At 30.6% G+C, this 17,552-nt stretch overlaps 1 protein-coding gene across 2 annotated transcripts in view; it reads left to right on the forward strand.

Moving 5' to 3' along the window:
- LOC113520669 (uncharacterized) overlaps nucleotides 1–17,552 on the forward strand; it is a 74,394-nt gene that overhangs the window by 30,228 nt on the left and 26,614 nt on the right. The window contains exons 1-2 of one of the 2 annotated variants that reach the window (XM_052898216.1): nucleotides 16,285–16,610; nucleotides 16,907–17,302. In XM_052898216.1, the coding sequence (XP_052754176.1) occupies nucleotides 16,990–17,302 (313 nt within the window). In that variant the 5' untranslated portion in view covers nucleotides 16,285–16,610; nucleotides 16,907–16,989. Of the gene's footprint in view, nucleotides 1–16,284; nucleotides 16,611–16,906; nucleotides 17,303–17,552 lie in introns of those variants that run through there. The other variant, XM_026906067.3, reaches the window with a different exon arrangement.

Below are 17,552 nucleotides of genomic sequence, written 5' to 3' on the forward strand. Positions count from 1 at the left end.
ACATAGGAAATCCTAAAGGCTTGCTCTAGATTCGAAAGACTTATAACGATGTAGGTCAATCCCAGCAAACATTGGGGATTATGAAGACGTGTTTCATTTTTATCGAATATTACCGTAATAATGTAATGAACAAATTCAATTATCATATTAAAAATCGAAGACTGATGGCTAATATGAAAGGTCGTGGAACTTCTGGTAGTAATAGTGGTGGTTAATCTTCGAGTGTTGGTTGTAACAGACATAGTAATGGTAGCGGAGTTAAATAATATAGTTATAATTCTATTTTAATAACCAGTGATACGGACTTTTGAAAGATATCACCTAGTTCACTTAAATAAAGTATATATTTAAAACTTATAATACCACACAATTAAAATGACGAGAATTATTTTTAAAATGGAAATCGTTATCAAATATTTACAATGTCAATTTACTATAGTCACTAATTTTCAAACTCTGAATACACTTCTAGGGTCTTCATTAAAACAAAACTTGGCATACTTCACAAAAGCTCGTCCGTATACAAAGTGAATATTCAGTATTATACAGGGAGTTCGTGTTAAATTAATACAATTACCAAGCCTCTTTTAATTTTCTGCCGTATTTTAGTGAACTAACTTTACGAAACTGCTGAACTAAAAGTTTTTTCATCTGTTTATAACTATGGCGACTTCTTGTTATTAAATTCAATATTAAAGTCAAATTGTTTGTATAATACGTAGCGGTGATCATTCGTAAGGTTCCACTCGTACCAGTTACCATAAATAATTTTTGTCACGTGATACTTATGATTTGCATTATATTTGTGATTGAAGTATTTAGATTAATACAGATTATAAGTTTTTTAGAAACAGGATCGCAATACGGTGGTGTAAGCAGAGGTTTAACTAGGGTACTCTGTAGTATGACTGACACATCTGTCAGGAAATTTGCTTAATGTTGTTTTCTAAGTGCTGTTGCGGGTATACGCAATATACACTAGCAGGGCACTAGTAGGTAATAGCGTGAGAATGAAGTCAGTCTAGTTGGCCTATCGTGGCAAATTCAATAAAAATTAACTACGATGGTTTCCAGGAAGAACCGCGTACAGATCCACCTAATGGGGTATATTACTAAGAATGAGGCTGTTAGATCCCATTACTAGTATTCCCTAATATTAGATATTTCAGGTTGTTGGTCTCTCTGCACGTAATGTGGCCGAAATACCGAACTACACTGAAAGTAGACTGAGGTCAGACGTTGTTTGTTCTATTTTTATTTTAAGCCGTTTTATTAAGCACTAGGTTTTAACTGCGGTTTCATCCGAGTGACCGGGATATGTTTACTGACCTGGATAAAAATAGTCTAAATCTTTCTCTATCCCATATAGTATGTGTATACAAAATTACAGTGATTAATTAAGCCGTTAGGGTGCTATAAGGTAACAAACAAACTCATTATCACATTTACAATATTAGTAAGGATATGTGCGGTGAATTGTGCGGTGTACCATCAAAAAGGGGTCAATATATTTTAAAAGCATTATCACCTACGCAAAGACCATAACGCCCACAGCAATTTACAAAATGCCTTCCTTAATTTGCTTGGTCGATTTCTTGCTATACCGTAGGGGTATATATATTATTGTTTACATCTAAATTTTGCAAGCTAGATGACCTGTTTAATTGCTTTATTTGTAATTATCACGAATGACAAGCAAGTTCCTTGCACTTTTAGAGTTCGTTGATGTATAGGTTATAAGTAACGTTTCTATACAAAATATAATAAGAAAAATACATATTATTAATGATAATGGACGTTTATTCAATTCAGATGGGACTATAACATATATGTTACATACATTCTCTCTTATAAATGTAACAGGTATTTCGCAATGTAATGCTACATCATGGAGGATGATAAGCAGAAGTATTTGGGAATAAGTGTTCTTTAAGTGTAATGCATATTAAGCAGGTAAGTAATCCTTACATGACAATATAATAAATACGTAATACTAAATATTTTACAACTATTTATATCAACTTTACTCAGGTATTTATCTTTTGAGTTTCGTTGTAATCCGAACCCTTTCTTTCTCGTGGGCGTTGTAAGGGCCGATTAAATAATCTTAATGGTCGAGAGATGGGCAGCAGCGTCCCTCTTTAAATATCACGTAATCCTAACTGCGATTGCTAAATAACATCGTATTATGTTTACCTATGGGGGTGACATATTCAAATAAGAATAAACTACCTTAAAAAAAGAAAAAAAAATACTGCGATTGCTAATCTATCTGCCAAGCCTGGCTACTACTAGCAGAACCCCCAATAGGGGAAGGCCTATGTTCAATAGTGAACAATTAATGGATCAACCATTAATATACGATGATAATATTTAGAATTTATGTGCTACTAAAACATAAGTGTCAGTTTAAATTTATTCTTTAAATACAATACCTAATACGCCAATGTAATTAAATACATTTTAATGGGGCAATAAACGCGTCAGCTGGACCTTGTCTTATCCAAAAATAATTTTAACTTAATTACTTTGTTTTATTACAAAATATTCTGTCACAAACAGTAATTAGGTTTTTAGGTATTTTCACTTCAAAGCAAGGCGTTTTTTTATTATATAATAATTAAAAATATCATTTCAGAATGAATGTATGAAATTATGTAGTGTAAATGAATTTATTACAAGCTATTGTGCTGCGTGTATTAATATATGAAGTAAACTATATGTTATGTGTACCAAAATTCATTCAAATTCATTCATCTATTTAACTATCTTGGAGTAACAAACATAAATGTATTTTTACAAACTTTTACTCTAGTAGAATCAGTAGGCTAGTTTTTTCTTTATTTAGTTATTTAAAGAATAAAGGAACTGAACATTATTTTGTGTTCAATTAAGTTTACTATGTGTGTACGCAATGTTTACAATGCCTCTGGTATTGCGGACGCTTATGGGCAGCGGTAGTCACTTATCATTGAGTGAGACGCATGCTCGTATACTTCTATGTTGTAAAAAAAAAAAAAACACTCTTATTATATTAAACTTAAATGAGTTTTGTTGACAAATTAATATAAATTTCCAAAACGGTAATTCCTATGCCCTATTAGGTTGACCTCCACGTGGTTCCCCTTGGTAACCATCGTGAACAATTTTTATTGAATTTGTCACGATGGGTTAACTGACCTGCTTCATCCTCACCTATCATCCTTCACTGGTACCCCGCCGGTGTATACCGATAGCGCGGGTGGGGTTACCATTCCATTATCACCCATTAAAAAAAAATCGGTAATTCCTACACATATTTGATATGGATTAACTTACATTTCATAGGTGGTTGACATCCTGTGCATATTTTAGCAATATATTTATAGTAAATTGTAAAGTCAGGTATTGAACGCTTTTATATATAGGCACGGTACGAAATTTTACGACCTTACTGTCACGACACGGTACACAGAGAGTAAAATGTATATATTTGTATTTAAAACATCCATAGATGGTTTGAATTGTCCACGATATTATTGTGGAAATACTGTCCACGATATTATTATGGAAATACACAATACGTGTATAACATGATAAATAGTAACAACCGATTACCAGAGGTAGACTTTGTACAAAAGTCGTTTGCTTGGATATCTCTATCCAATTCGTGTTTCTACCGTGAAGCAGTTGTGTTTGCATGGCTGTGTTTCAGTCGAAGGGTGGCAGTGAATTTACAGGGTACAGAGGAATAACACCTAAGTCCTCAGGAATGGCAACGCATGGGGGGTATCATGGGCGAAACAGTAGATTCTGGTATCTCCATGGTACAGCTCATGTCTATAGGCAACGGTCACCATTAAGTTGCTTAAAAAAAACCGATAACCAAACAAAAATATTCACTTCGTGGTTGGATCGTTCTTATCACGTTGCTTTCTATATTTTATTATATTTCTATATTTTCTTTTTCTTTTTAATAGAATTAATAAGATATAATAATATTATAGACTCAAAAAAAAAAAATGTACAATACTAATTTTTATTAATTTCTTGCACGGTCATACCACAGCCAGTGTATATCTAGGCCAATATACGGATTGAAGAATTCGAACGCATTCGTAACACGAGTACATTTATACTGGGATCGTAGATGATCTTCGTAGTGTTAGTAGTTCGTTCATAGATCTTCCCCTGTGCTTTTACTTGCAATAATAAATTGATATCGATACAGTTTAAAGATTTAAAGAGTTAAAAAATTTAAAGATTGGTAAAAACGTTATTACAGGTTCTCTCGAACTAGTTTGGAGTGAACAAGTTTGGAAATTGAATTTACTTGTTTTTCCATACTGATTAAAATATTTGCAGCAATTATTTAAAATGCTATATATTGGAAAATTTATAAAGCTTGTAATACATGACGGGTTAAAACCGCCAATTGGAAATTTGATGCTACCGCATATTGATTGCTACTCCATGTAAGTTTTCGTTTTATATGTGACATCAGTGACCTTCTTGTCAATTGAAAAAGAAGAAAATCTTGACACCAGAAGGCGCAAACCTGAACTCTGATCATGATCAAGTAGTGGTAGTGCGTGTCGGCGTAATTCAAGAATAGAAGTAAATTTATACGTAACTTAACAACAAAGGGTTTAGAACGTTATGTAAAATATTTCGACAAACTATGGAAGGAAATGACAAGCCACAACCACAAGACTGCAAAGCGTGGAGTTCACGGAAATGTATTTTCCTTGACGTTGAGTTACGTCAAAATAGATAATAAATGAGCTCTATCTGCTGACTCATAGTTTCATCACTATAAATACAGTGTCTATTAAAATAATAAAATATTCAGTCTATACCTACCTACCTACTTTTATCTGATTACGACTTAATCAATCATATAATGTTTGCTCATCAATATTGTGTAGATTTAAAGGGAAAGAGAGAGAAACATGTACTACCGTACACGAGTAAAATCTATTGATTGTAAAAATAATGAACAAAATCTACTCAGAATTACCGTAACCACAAAAATATAGACAAATTGAGAAATAGAAAGAAAAAGTATACTATATTTTGAAAGTAGGTATATCTTAAAAAAATAAAAAAGTAGTGATTTTCTTTTGATATTTAAAGTATATGATTGATATATCATCTTTTCATTACATGAAATAGAATAGATACAAATTCTACTAAATATAAGGAAATACTCATTTTGAGTATTGATTTCTAAATATTGTAAATAGTGGATTACGCAGATCAAACTAACTCGGTCTGTAATCTGGCAGAAAACATTCATTTTATGACCAGTCCCTATAGCACGTATTATCTTGCGTGAACAGAAAATCTTTTTGTGAATTCACGACAAGTTCAAGCACCCCGTCTCAATATTTTATAGCACTCTCATCCTATATCTAAATGAGGTCAGTTCTTTCACCGAACTATTTCCGTAGCATAAAAATGAATCTCTCCCCTATTATTATAATTCTAGTATTCTCAAATAGGTTAATATCTTGTATAAGAGCTCGGTGTCTCCTTAATTCATGTTTTTTTTATTAAAATTAAAGTATCTAACAATCAAATTGTCAAAAAACATTTAGGAGCAAAAATTGCTCTTTCAACCGACTTTAAAATGAAGGATTACTTATCTAATTGTAATAACCTGTTAATCATATTGTATAATATGTATTAATAGCTCTACCTATCCCTTTTTATTTTCAATTTTTTTTTCTCAAGTACTTAGAAAAATATATTTACAAACAACCATGTGATCTTTGGAATTCTCGATATAGTTTTTTTGTAGTGAATAAATACTAAACATTTTACAAAAATAATTACATGTTTGCCTATACTTTTTAGACTCTTAGTCAATTTTATACAATTTTACAGACATCAAGATAAAACTTCTCTCAGGTATATTATCCCTCCGTCGCCCATTAGTGTAATTACTATTACTTTTATTAAGATGCTAGGTCGAGGGTACGCTACTGCAAATGTTACATAAGTATTTTTATTTGTTCTTGAAATAACGTCTAGGAAACTTGAATCCACAGTACTTACATTAATTCCCCTCCATATTAATGTAAAAAGATTTTGTTAAAACCACGATGAACAAACCAAAAACAATGTGCTTTTGATATTAATAAATATGTTCATATATTTTATCATTATTACATTTTATTTTTAGATAAGTAAAAGAAAGCATTTGTCAAGATTTTCCATTTCAGTATGAACTATGACGATACGGTTGAAATTAATAATAATTTCTAGCCTTAATTTTATGTATATTTAAAGTTTATTATTTAAAACAAATAAAAACCATAATTATAATCGATAACTTCCAAACTAAGCATTTCAGTACGAACTAATATCATTATCACCATATCAAGCGTTAACTGTCCATTGTTAAAAATAGGTTTCACCAATAATTGCCACACTTAGCAGTTTAGGTTTCACTTAGAAAAAAAATTATAAAATTTACGAATTTTTTTTTTTTTAATTAAATCTATTCATAAATAATCCTAATAGCGGTGACAGCTCAATAAAGAATTAAGTTTTACATCTAATCTCCCGAATCAAGCGTTTTAAATCTCTAAATTTTTTAATATATTATGTTCTGATAACTTCTAAATAATTTTCATAAGATTCTTAAGAACTCCAGTAAGCCATATCAGAGATGGTCTTGTATAATGAAGGTATAGAAACTTTGATATCAGAGGACAGCCACCCTCGTACTAATAGCACGATAATCCTGACCGCGTAAGTTAATTTTTTTATTAAATGATAAAAACCCTGATATATAAAATGCAAAAACATTATATGAAAATAATGAACTAGGAATTTAAATAGATTTTTTTAAAGTCCGAGGACAAAATGACTAAACCGTTCAGTATTCACGTAACACAGCGTGGTGACTTATTACCAAGTTAATGTTTAAGCTCTTGGAGGCTGCTAACTATATTCCAAGGAGTCTTTCCGGTTTAAGCGTTGGTATAAATAGAAAAAGTCCATTTGTTTGGCTTTAGACTCTGTAGGTGGAATTTAAATGGCCCAATTATTTTTTTTCCCGAGGTCGCCTTCATTTGTCACCGTGCTCGTCGGGCGGTGTTCAGGGCGTTTTTGCTTCTGATCATTATCAACGCTTATTTACTCATTAATTTATCACTGCCCGGCAAATTACCTTGTTTCCTTCAGTAGGATCGATGACTTAATTTGTATTTTTTTACGAGGCCTATCTATTTGTTTTTATTTTTAACTTAATGAAACTTTTCGTTATTTTTCGATTAGGTATATTTTGAGATGTCTGTAAGAAAAGATATATTATCTGCTTGCCTTCGCAGTTTTACGTGTAGTGTGATAACTTTCCATCACGATTAATTTTATACAGTACATTTTTTTATACAATAAAGGTGGCAAAACAGCAAACAGCCCTTCTGATGGTAAACAGTACATTTTAAATTTTCACGCTTTTTATGGCATATAATAAATTAATTTGTAGTGTTCATATTGAGCAATATCTTTAATCTTTCTATAGCCTATATGTTGACTTAAATATAGCTAAAATATCGTGAAAATTTTGTTTTCGATCAATCCGGTCGTTTCTAGGTGCAATATAAATCGACAAATACATAAACTTATTCAAAATACGAGAAACAATTACTTGTATATTATAATGCTTAAAGAATTGTGATAAATGAGGAAATGATTCTTGTAACGATAGAGGCACTTAGTACTCTTATTTTTAACTGACTTTAAGAAGTAACGAGTTTCTCAATTTGTTTGTCTTTTTTTTATTTATTTATTTTTATTTTAATATTGCATCTGCAATCAACAGCTTATATCTACAATAATTAAAAGTATTATATCTACACCATACATTAGCCAATTACAGATTCCCAATTGTATACCAAAAAATATTATGTTTATTTTTGGAGGGTAGGTTAAATTAAAGAGAGAAAAAATCTATGGAAATACTTATTTCAAACATCGCATCACTGGAAGTTCAGCAATAATTAGTGTGAAAGTATGTGTTATTTGTGTGTGTAGTGTTGCGTGAATATGGTATACAAAGAAACAAAATGTCATGTGGTGTAAAAAAAAGTGTATTCTGCGCATATTGTTTTTTATAGAGAAATTTGTTTTACTAAGTTGAATATATTATTGTTATGTACAAACCTTACATATCTACCAGGCATAAAACTAAGTACTTGATTCTGTCTGAATGAAATCATATGCAAATCTGCAGTATTTATTAAATGAATGATTCGAGCAACGTATACGGCTAACCATCGTACTATCGGCTTTACATTTGGACGCAGTATTATCTGCATCGCTCATATAGAATTGCAAATTTAAACCATTTGTAAGCTCTGTGCATTGGGAAACACAAATTCGCTTTTACGATCATTTGCATGTTGCCATGTCACAATTGTGGTTACTTCCGAAACGGAATCTAGCAGCAAGCACGATTTTGTTGTCACTCATTTTACAGAGTTATACTTGAGGTTTAAAATATTTATGTATAATAACTTTCCTTAATTTATTTATTTCCTTAGTTGATTTAAAGATATTTGAAATATTTTTTATATAACAAAACCTTCTTTATTATTATTTTGATTTCCCATCTCAAGATCTTCTACAAGTCACAAGTAGCTATGATTAGTAGCCATTAGTATTTTTTAGTATTTTTTACTACACCACATGCATATTGTTATAAAAGTAATTTGGGATACCTAACTCTGAAAACTAATTTTATATAAATCCATTCAGACTTTAATTCATGATTGAGTAACATCCAAATATTGTTTCAAATATTTGGATCTATTTATAATATTAGTAAGAAATTAATTTTTTGATAAATAATTTGCGAAGATTCCTTTGTAATTATATCTTATTTCTGTAATATCTGAATGTATATTAATATACTCATAATAGTTATGTTTAGTATCCGAAGTATCTGTGTAGGTAGGGGACATTCATAATGTATCACCGAAGGGCGGTCCACTTACGATGTTTGACTACAAACTGTTGCCTCTCAAAGATATATCTAGAATGGTCAATGGTCCACCAACACCTTGTACTACTACAAAGTATGTAACATACATAAATGCTTAGTAATGAAAATCTTTTTTCCTTACTCTAATACCAAAAGTCTAAAATATATCTTAGTATCTTGAGGTCTTATTGAATCTGCATAAATTTTGACATACAATATGTGCTTAGAATGGAGAAAAAATACAAATCACTTTTTATTCTTTTTATAAAGTTAGCTAACAGATGAAGTCGCGACTTCATTTACATAATACATATATTTACAGGGTTTAATTTTATTTTAAAGTTGTAATAATATAGTCATGAATGAGACTTTCTCGAGGATATATTTTTTTAATTTTTTATGTGATCGACTGTTTTTTGGGATTCCGTATCGAAATAATGCAAAAGAATCGTTATGATGAAACTTATCTATTACTAATACATTTGGTTTAAAATTTGTAATGGTTTTAGATATTATGAGTATAATTTTCAAACTGTTAAAGTACTCGTCATGAATAATTAGTATCTGAATGAATTTTTATATAAAGTTTTTAAAAAAAAATTTTATTTTTCTTATTGAAATCCTTGAAATCGGCATTTAAATGAAATTATAAGTACAATACGAACATTTTAAAAGGAATATCACTATAGAGTGAATCTCGATTTGAATTCTTGATACCGCCAAAGGATTGAAATGAAGGAATTTACTAAATTTACATTTGAACGTCTACGGGCGCCGTATTACAGACGCTTAAGAAAATTTGTATTTCAATGACGGTTGACCCAAATACGAGACTTTATGATTGCGTGTATTCTTTATTTATTTATACTTTAGTGTACACAATAATAATATAAAAAAAAAAAACATTGCAGAGGTAAACAAATGTACAAAGTCGAGCTTAACTCTACAAATTCTTCTTTCAGTAAATTTAAAGTAGACAAAGCATCAATGTCAGCGGGTAGAGCGCTTTAACTTTGTCTAGTTATTTTGTACAATACTGTGACAATAACTAGACAAAATTAAATTTATACATAAACAATTATATCATGCACGTACATCATCATCATTATTATCATCTCAATCATTATCTGTCCACTGCTAAACATAGACCTCCCCCATAGACTACCATAAAGAACAGTCCTGAGCCTGCATTCACTAACTTCCTGGCACTCTCATATATAAGTAGACATAATTATATACTTACACATAGTCTACATATATATATATCTATACACACAAATGAATAAAATATGTTCATAAAATACTCTTTAAGTCTACTTTCAAAAATATTTAGTGATTGACTCTAATGAATATGAACAAAATTCCACAATTTAGCAGCATGGACGGTAAAGGATCTGCTGTAGCGCGTAGACGACTGAGGAGGGATTTTGAAGATAAGTCTTCGTCGTATGTTAGGATACAGTATGAGGAACTAGGAAATTAAAATGTTCACAAAAATAGGATGGAGAAGAAGGGTTGTATAGAAGGGAATATAGAAACACTATAAAAAACAATATATGAAAATTCGTCACGAATCTTTGTCATTGATACATAAATATATATCTGTTACGCTTTCCATTAAGGCAGATTCAGAATAATGGATTCGTTATTACTATTTCCAGCAATTGCTTGTTTTTTATTACTAATTTTTAAGTTTCCGTTTTTTGTACTTTATTTTTAGTTTCGAAAGTTTGTAAAAAGCTTAGATGTGTTTGTGTTAGTATAAATTTTATTGATTAGTTTGTAAACCAGTTTTGATACTTTTTTTGTAAAACCAATTGGGGTTTATTTATCTAAAATTCCATATTAATTTGATGCCAATTAAGTTAGCTTTTGTTGTGGAATGTTCTCAAAACAAAAGGAATAGTATATCTTAAATTATCATTTAATATCCAAAAATTTTCATTTACAACGGTGTAGTAGATATGACATAGGCTGCTGTAAGATACTTCAAATATAATGTAATACATAGCTAATTATTTATCTTTGAGGCTTAAGCATTCTTCAGGAAGTAGAGTAAATTGTAGAGTTACTTCAAATGCATTCGTTTATTCCTAAACTATATGATACTTTACATATTTTTTATTTCACTGCCCTTAGTAATAATAATTATAAATATAAAAGTGAGTTTATATGTTTGTAATTTTTTGGGGCTTTAATAGTTCAACCAATATTCACGAAATATGACATATTTGGAATGGAGAAAGACACAGACTTTCTACTTTTTATTCCGGTCAATAAACATATTTCGGACTCAGTCGCGTTAGTGGGCGCATTGACCATGAGCTCCCGTGGACTAAGCATAATAAATTGATTTATTATGCCTAGTCTTTAATTATATGATCCTATAACATTTAGTATGTTTGGATAACATTTTTTTATATTTATAGCCGATATGCCGTATTATCGAATGGCTATTTTTCTTCGTTATGATAGATAATCTTGTCTTGCGGTGTACCGTTTCTGCAGTAGCTTGTATTTCCATTTTATGGGGTTCCGGGACATTTATGGGGGAAACGAAGGATCAACCTTGCAGTTGTTTCAATAATACTTACTCATATTTAAGCCACTTCCAAAAAAAGAATGTTCTCAATTCGTCTTAATTTTATTTGCGACTATGTTCCTTGTTATTTTGTCGACTTTGTACTCTTATATATATATATACTTCACTACCATTGATTCGATTTTTAATACGTGCGAAAGCGTTGCCGTTTATATTTATAAAAAAAAACTTTCACAATTAACGAAAAAATTGAACAATCTTGAGCCGAATAGTAAACGAATAACTTTGTTACGGCGAATATTTTATATTACTGGATTAAACCATCTATAATATATTACATCAGTTGTATCCTTCACGCTAAACCATTTTTATTTCAAGGTAACTGAATGCAAATCGTGATGAAGTATAAACTAGCCTGTCCGCCACGAATGAGGGTGCTCTAATGAGAATCCTTATCTACTAAAATACGAGGCTTTGGCTACTATTTGGTATAGTGTTACCAGTAATTTTCTCTACTTATATTTAAATGAACAGCAGATTGTTTACTGTTTTTTGTTTCAAGTTTTCAAGACATTTTAAATTTTAGCTATTCTAAATTTAATATTTTTCGGGTAGATATATAAATTTAAATCTGGCTCTTTTACTCGACACATGTGTAGCTTAAAGAGTGTGATGGATTGTACTAAGTTTAATCTATCGAATCAATATTTTTAAAATCATAAATAGGTAAAAAAACCCAACTTGATTTTTTTTTGTGATAAAATAATACTTGTATATCTGTTGTATCTTTTTAAATATATAAACATATTCTTCTTCATCATTATTATATCTATCCACTGCTGAAGTCTATGGGGGAGGCATAGCCCCCCCCCCCATACAGCCATAGATTGCCATAACGAACGATCTTGAGCTATCTGAATCTACTGACTTCTTGCAATGCATTTGAGGGCGTTACTCCATCTTGTGGGGGCCATCCTACACTGAGTTTGCCTGTACGGGGTCGCCACTGAAGAACTTTTCTTTCTCATCAGTAGTAGGTTCTTCAAGCTATGCGACACTCTGTTTCTACTTCAGTTTGCTTATCCTTCGAGCTACGTTGGTCATTTTGGTTCTTTTGCGGATATCCTCATTTCAGATTTTATCACGCAAAGAAATTTTGAATGTAGCCCTCTCCATAGCTCGCTGAGTAACTTGAAGCTTTTGTATACCTACGGAAGGATATAAATATTACCTAGACGAAATTGTATTATATAGGTATAGCTTGAGGGATAGGCATTTAAAACAAAAAATGTAAAGGATAAGATTCAGTGTAAATATCATAAGTTCAAGAAGAAATGACAAGCGGGAAGTATTGATCTTTAGTAAGCAGGTGATGCAGTGTTACATTTAGCCTTCCCTGACATCTGCCGAGAACATAAATCGTATTACGCACCTTTAAGTATGTAGATTACGTAGATATAAAGAAATTTAATATACGTTCCTCCGTGTAAACTTGATTTACGACTAGCTTCGGAATATGCACTTAAGTTTGATTTGTGATGTGGAAGGTAGGAATGCATTTAGTTTCAAAACCACGTACTTACTTAATATTGCTTTAGATTTGGGGACTCGCAACCATTTTACGTTAAATCTTGATAGGGTAGTCAGAGCTATTTTTTTTAATGGATGATAATGGCATTGTAACACCGCTTGCGCTAACGGTGTACACTGGTAGGGCACCAGTGAGTGATGATAGATACGAATTAAAATGCAGGTCAGATAGCCCATGGTGATGAATACACCTGGAATTCAGTACGGTGGTCTTCAGGAGGAACCACGTGCAATGCGACCTGATAGGGTACATTGCTAGCAATGGGACTGGTACTCCGCATTACTGGCAATTCCCTCCCTTCGCCAGTTAGAGGTATTAGTCGACAATTGTTGTTATGGTACACGTAGCGCTGGACTACGCCGCATTCCGGAGATAATATTTGAATTCACACGATGTGAAATTGGCTTTCTGGGATTAATTTGTTTTCTGTTTATAACATAGTTTAAATTGACAATAATTCAGCAGTCAGTGTAAAAAAACGATTTTATTTTAGGACACATTGTCATAACTTTATCGGTATTTATTATTTTGTTTTTCCTTAATAATTTATTTTACATTAACTTTATTATAAATACTATTGTATTTTCTAACAAATTAAAACCAGAAAAGACAGTTATAAACTGAAGTTTGTAAGCATCGTTCATGTTGACATTACACAAAAGTCGCATTAGCTATACCTTTAACAGAACTTAAACTTTTGCCACTACGTTGAACTTTGATATTCATGATTCTGGAAAAGTTTATTGTATTTGTAAATGTAAATATAAAATTAAAGGTTACGGAATGCTAAAAACAGTAATACAACGGTTAGTGTTATTCACAATATATTGATTAAAAAAAAGATGATTATATATTGTTCCTTTCATATAGTATAGAAGCCTTAACATTTAGTTCCCTACACCTGTTACGAGACCTGTTTTAAAAAAGATAGATTTATAATATTTATTTATTTTACACTTTATTGCACCAATTATAAATTAGTAAATATAGTACATTTTAATGAGGAGTGATACAAAAGACGACCTTATCGCAAAGCTATCTCTTCCAGACAACCTTTGGGTAGAGGATATTGAGACAAAAAAGACAAAGTATTATGTATATATACTACTCAATACAAAATTTGCCGTGTGGTCCCGGAGTAGAATAGGTCACCCCTTTCCCGTGGGTGTAGTAAGAGTCGACTAAGGGAGGACGAAGGATGGGCTGCAACGTTCCTCTTAAAACATCTCCAAAGCCCAATTGCAGTTACCAATCCGCCTGCTAAGCGTGGCAACTACTGGCAAATCCCCCCTAGGGGGAAACTTATGTTTATTTAAACAGTGGACAGTTAAAAGCTGATATGGTGATGATGATGATATACAAACATATATACATACATACATACATATAAACAAATATTTACATAAATATGTACATATCATGTTGCACAGGTGCAACAGGATAGGATAGATTTATAATACAGTTTTTGTATTTTATAGTCTGTATTTTTTTATGCATTTTAGAATGGTAAACAAGCTGATGGCCCACCTGGTGGAAAGTGACAATCGTTGATTATAGAGATAATGTTCAGGAAAATAAGTTTGTGTAAACAGATAGTATATAATATACAATAATTTATATTATTTATTTGCGAAGGAATACAAATTATTCTCATTTTATACGTAGAACAGAATCATAGTGTCACATAAGTACGAATATCGCAGCGGACAAAATAACATAAATTTCATAGTTTTTCGTGATTCATGCCTCTTGTCTCAAGTTGGGGCAATTCTATATTTTAATGAGATGCAATTTGCTGGTTTATCTATATAGTAATAGGTCATACTATCTGGTTCTGCGCTTTTTAGTTTATTAAGTAGTAAACTGGTTTGTTTACTCAATACTAGGTATAGTATGGTTCTTGGGTATTAATCTAATAAAAACTAATTCAGTCAATTTATAATCACAAAGTTTATACTCTATAACATGTTGAGAATTATTTAATTTTAATATATTTAGGATTTTATTCAAAAATACATATTAGTATTTAAAGTTGAAATAAAATCAAAAACAACGCATAGATAAAATTATGATTCAACTATTTTAAATGTACATGAAAACTAAATGAATATACATATATATTATTACTAAACTACTTACCATAATAATCTTGCAAAAACTGTTTACTGTAAACAAATCCCTCCTGCAATAAGCTTTTTCGAAACTGGCATCTATAATACTGTATCGTAAACTTTAAACAATATAGACTTCATGTAGGGACCCTAAATTGATCGTCAGATTTTAGATGCAAAATTTATGTACAAAATATATGGAGTTATTACATCTATTAAAATTCAGAATATTAAAACAGACTGTAAAATAGGACTCGACTACCAACCTCCTCAACTAATTGGAAAGGCACTTAAGCAAAGAACGATGATAATTAATTTTAAATGAATAAGATTGTTTTATGAAAATCGTAATTTTTCGTTAGCAAAATTTCTTATGCAGTAAGAAATATAAATTAGTTAATTATACAAACTACTTATGTTACGATTAATTTTTGGATATATATTATGAATTTATATTAAAGAAAATTACGTTAGAGTTAAGTTGAAATAATTTAAAATTATGATTTTATGTAAAAAATATTAATCATAATATAGGGAATATAAGTATTAAACGTATGTTATTTCTGAATGATAGTTTTGATTTAATATTGTTTTTTACATTGCACTGTCAATAAAATTTTCTGTTATTACTATCTATGGTCGACTCATAGATAAACCCTTATATTTATTTTTGATACAAACAATACAAAATTTAATCATTGCTTGATAAATATGGTAATATAAAACACAGTATTATTATTTATTAATATAAGACTGGTTTATATTATATTATTAATATTATAAAAGTGATTTATACCAGTAGCATCGTATCCATTAAAGGAATTAGGTACTTACATTATACATACTTTTTCTTTGTCAACAGAAAATACAATCATATTAAGTGTAGGTATATTGTAATCGTGATAATCAGTAATATATATTGTACATTGAAAATACTTTTATATCTTGTGAAATAAGACTCAAAATGGAACAAAATAAAAGCAAAAGTACTTTTACGAACAGCGTAGATGTTATCTGGTATCGATTATAGTATTTTCGTCAGTACAAAATACAATGGAGTTTCGTATATTTTACCATAATTTGTGATTTACCCTTTGTAATTTTGATAACTTTGTTGATTGAATTGTGGATTGTAGATTTGATTCATCATAACGGGAAGTGTTTCAGCAAATTGTAAACTTTACGAAAATTAATTAAGTGTATTTAACGAAAACATTTTATGAATTCCCTTCGACGATTAAATTTAAATTGTTTTTTCTTATTATTATAAATTATCGTGCGCAATTAATCGTGTTATTTTTGGAAATTTCCAGAAATTATTTGTTTGCCAATATTACGTTATCTAAGGAATGCCTATAGAAAATTTGAGACTTTCATTTCTCGTAATTTTGGGTATGCGTTGATTTATGTACAGCTTTCTTTTTTATGTGCTTATTTTTATTTATTTCTATGCTTATATATAGTTTTCGTGCGTTTTTCTGAATTGGTGTTATAGTATATTTTTATTGTATGCGTAATTAATTTCAAAATATCGATATTACAGTTATGTATTGGTAATTTATTTTTTCAATAAACGTTACCGATTTTCTTTTTGCCTGTGTGGACAAATACTATTATAATTTCTATTAATAAGTTCATATTAATTTAAAAATTTCTAAATCATCTAATTTTGAAACTCTTTGTTGCAGGTACCAAACCGATAGATTAACCGGCCAAAGTAAAATGTTGTGACATATGTATTAGCCTGCATAATAATTGAAGGCTTACAAAAATGTGTTCCATAAAAAGATTCGACAATGTGACTAGTAATAGAACCTTTCTGTTCATTATTGTGCTATTATCTCTGAAATTGTGTAGTCCTCAGGACCTGAGTGAGGAATTTGTAAATGAGGACAGTGTCGAAACGATGTCAGATTTGGGTATGGTGGTGCCAGTGAAAAAAGTGAAAATGACAAGAAACGTTGTGGGGCCATGTAGACTAAGTGAACTACTTTGTGATACAGGGCAGTGTATTTCATTGGACAAGTATTGTAATGGCGAGGACGATTGTGGTGACAAGAGCGATGAACCCAAATCGTGCACACGTAAGTACCTATTATATATTTGCACGCACGCTCTCACACTCACAAGCAGACACGCACGCATGCTCGCATACACACAAACACACACCCACACACAAACACACACCAAATATTTAACCATATCCTGTGCATTATATTTTAATTTACTTAATCTTTTTTCAAATAGTTAAACGAATCTGAATAAAACATGGTATACAGGATATAGATTATTCCTTGATATGGATATATGTATCTACTGGAACTATATGAACTA

The sequence above is a fragment of the Galleria mellonella genome, unplaced genomic scaffold (genome assembly GCF_026898425.1).
Source record: "Galleria mellonella isolate WM207_F2 unplaced genomic scaffold, CSIRO_AGI_GalMel_v1 utg4031, whole genome shotgun sequence".
Classification (NCBI taxonomy): domain Eukaryota; kingdom Metazoa; phylum Arthropoda; class Insecta; order Lepidoptera; family Pyralidae; genus Galleria; species Galleria mellonella.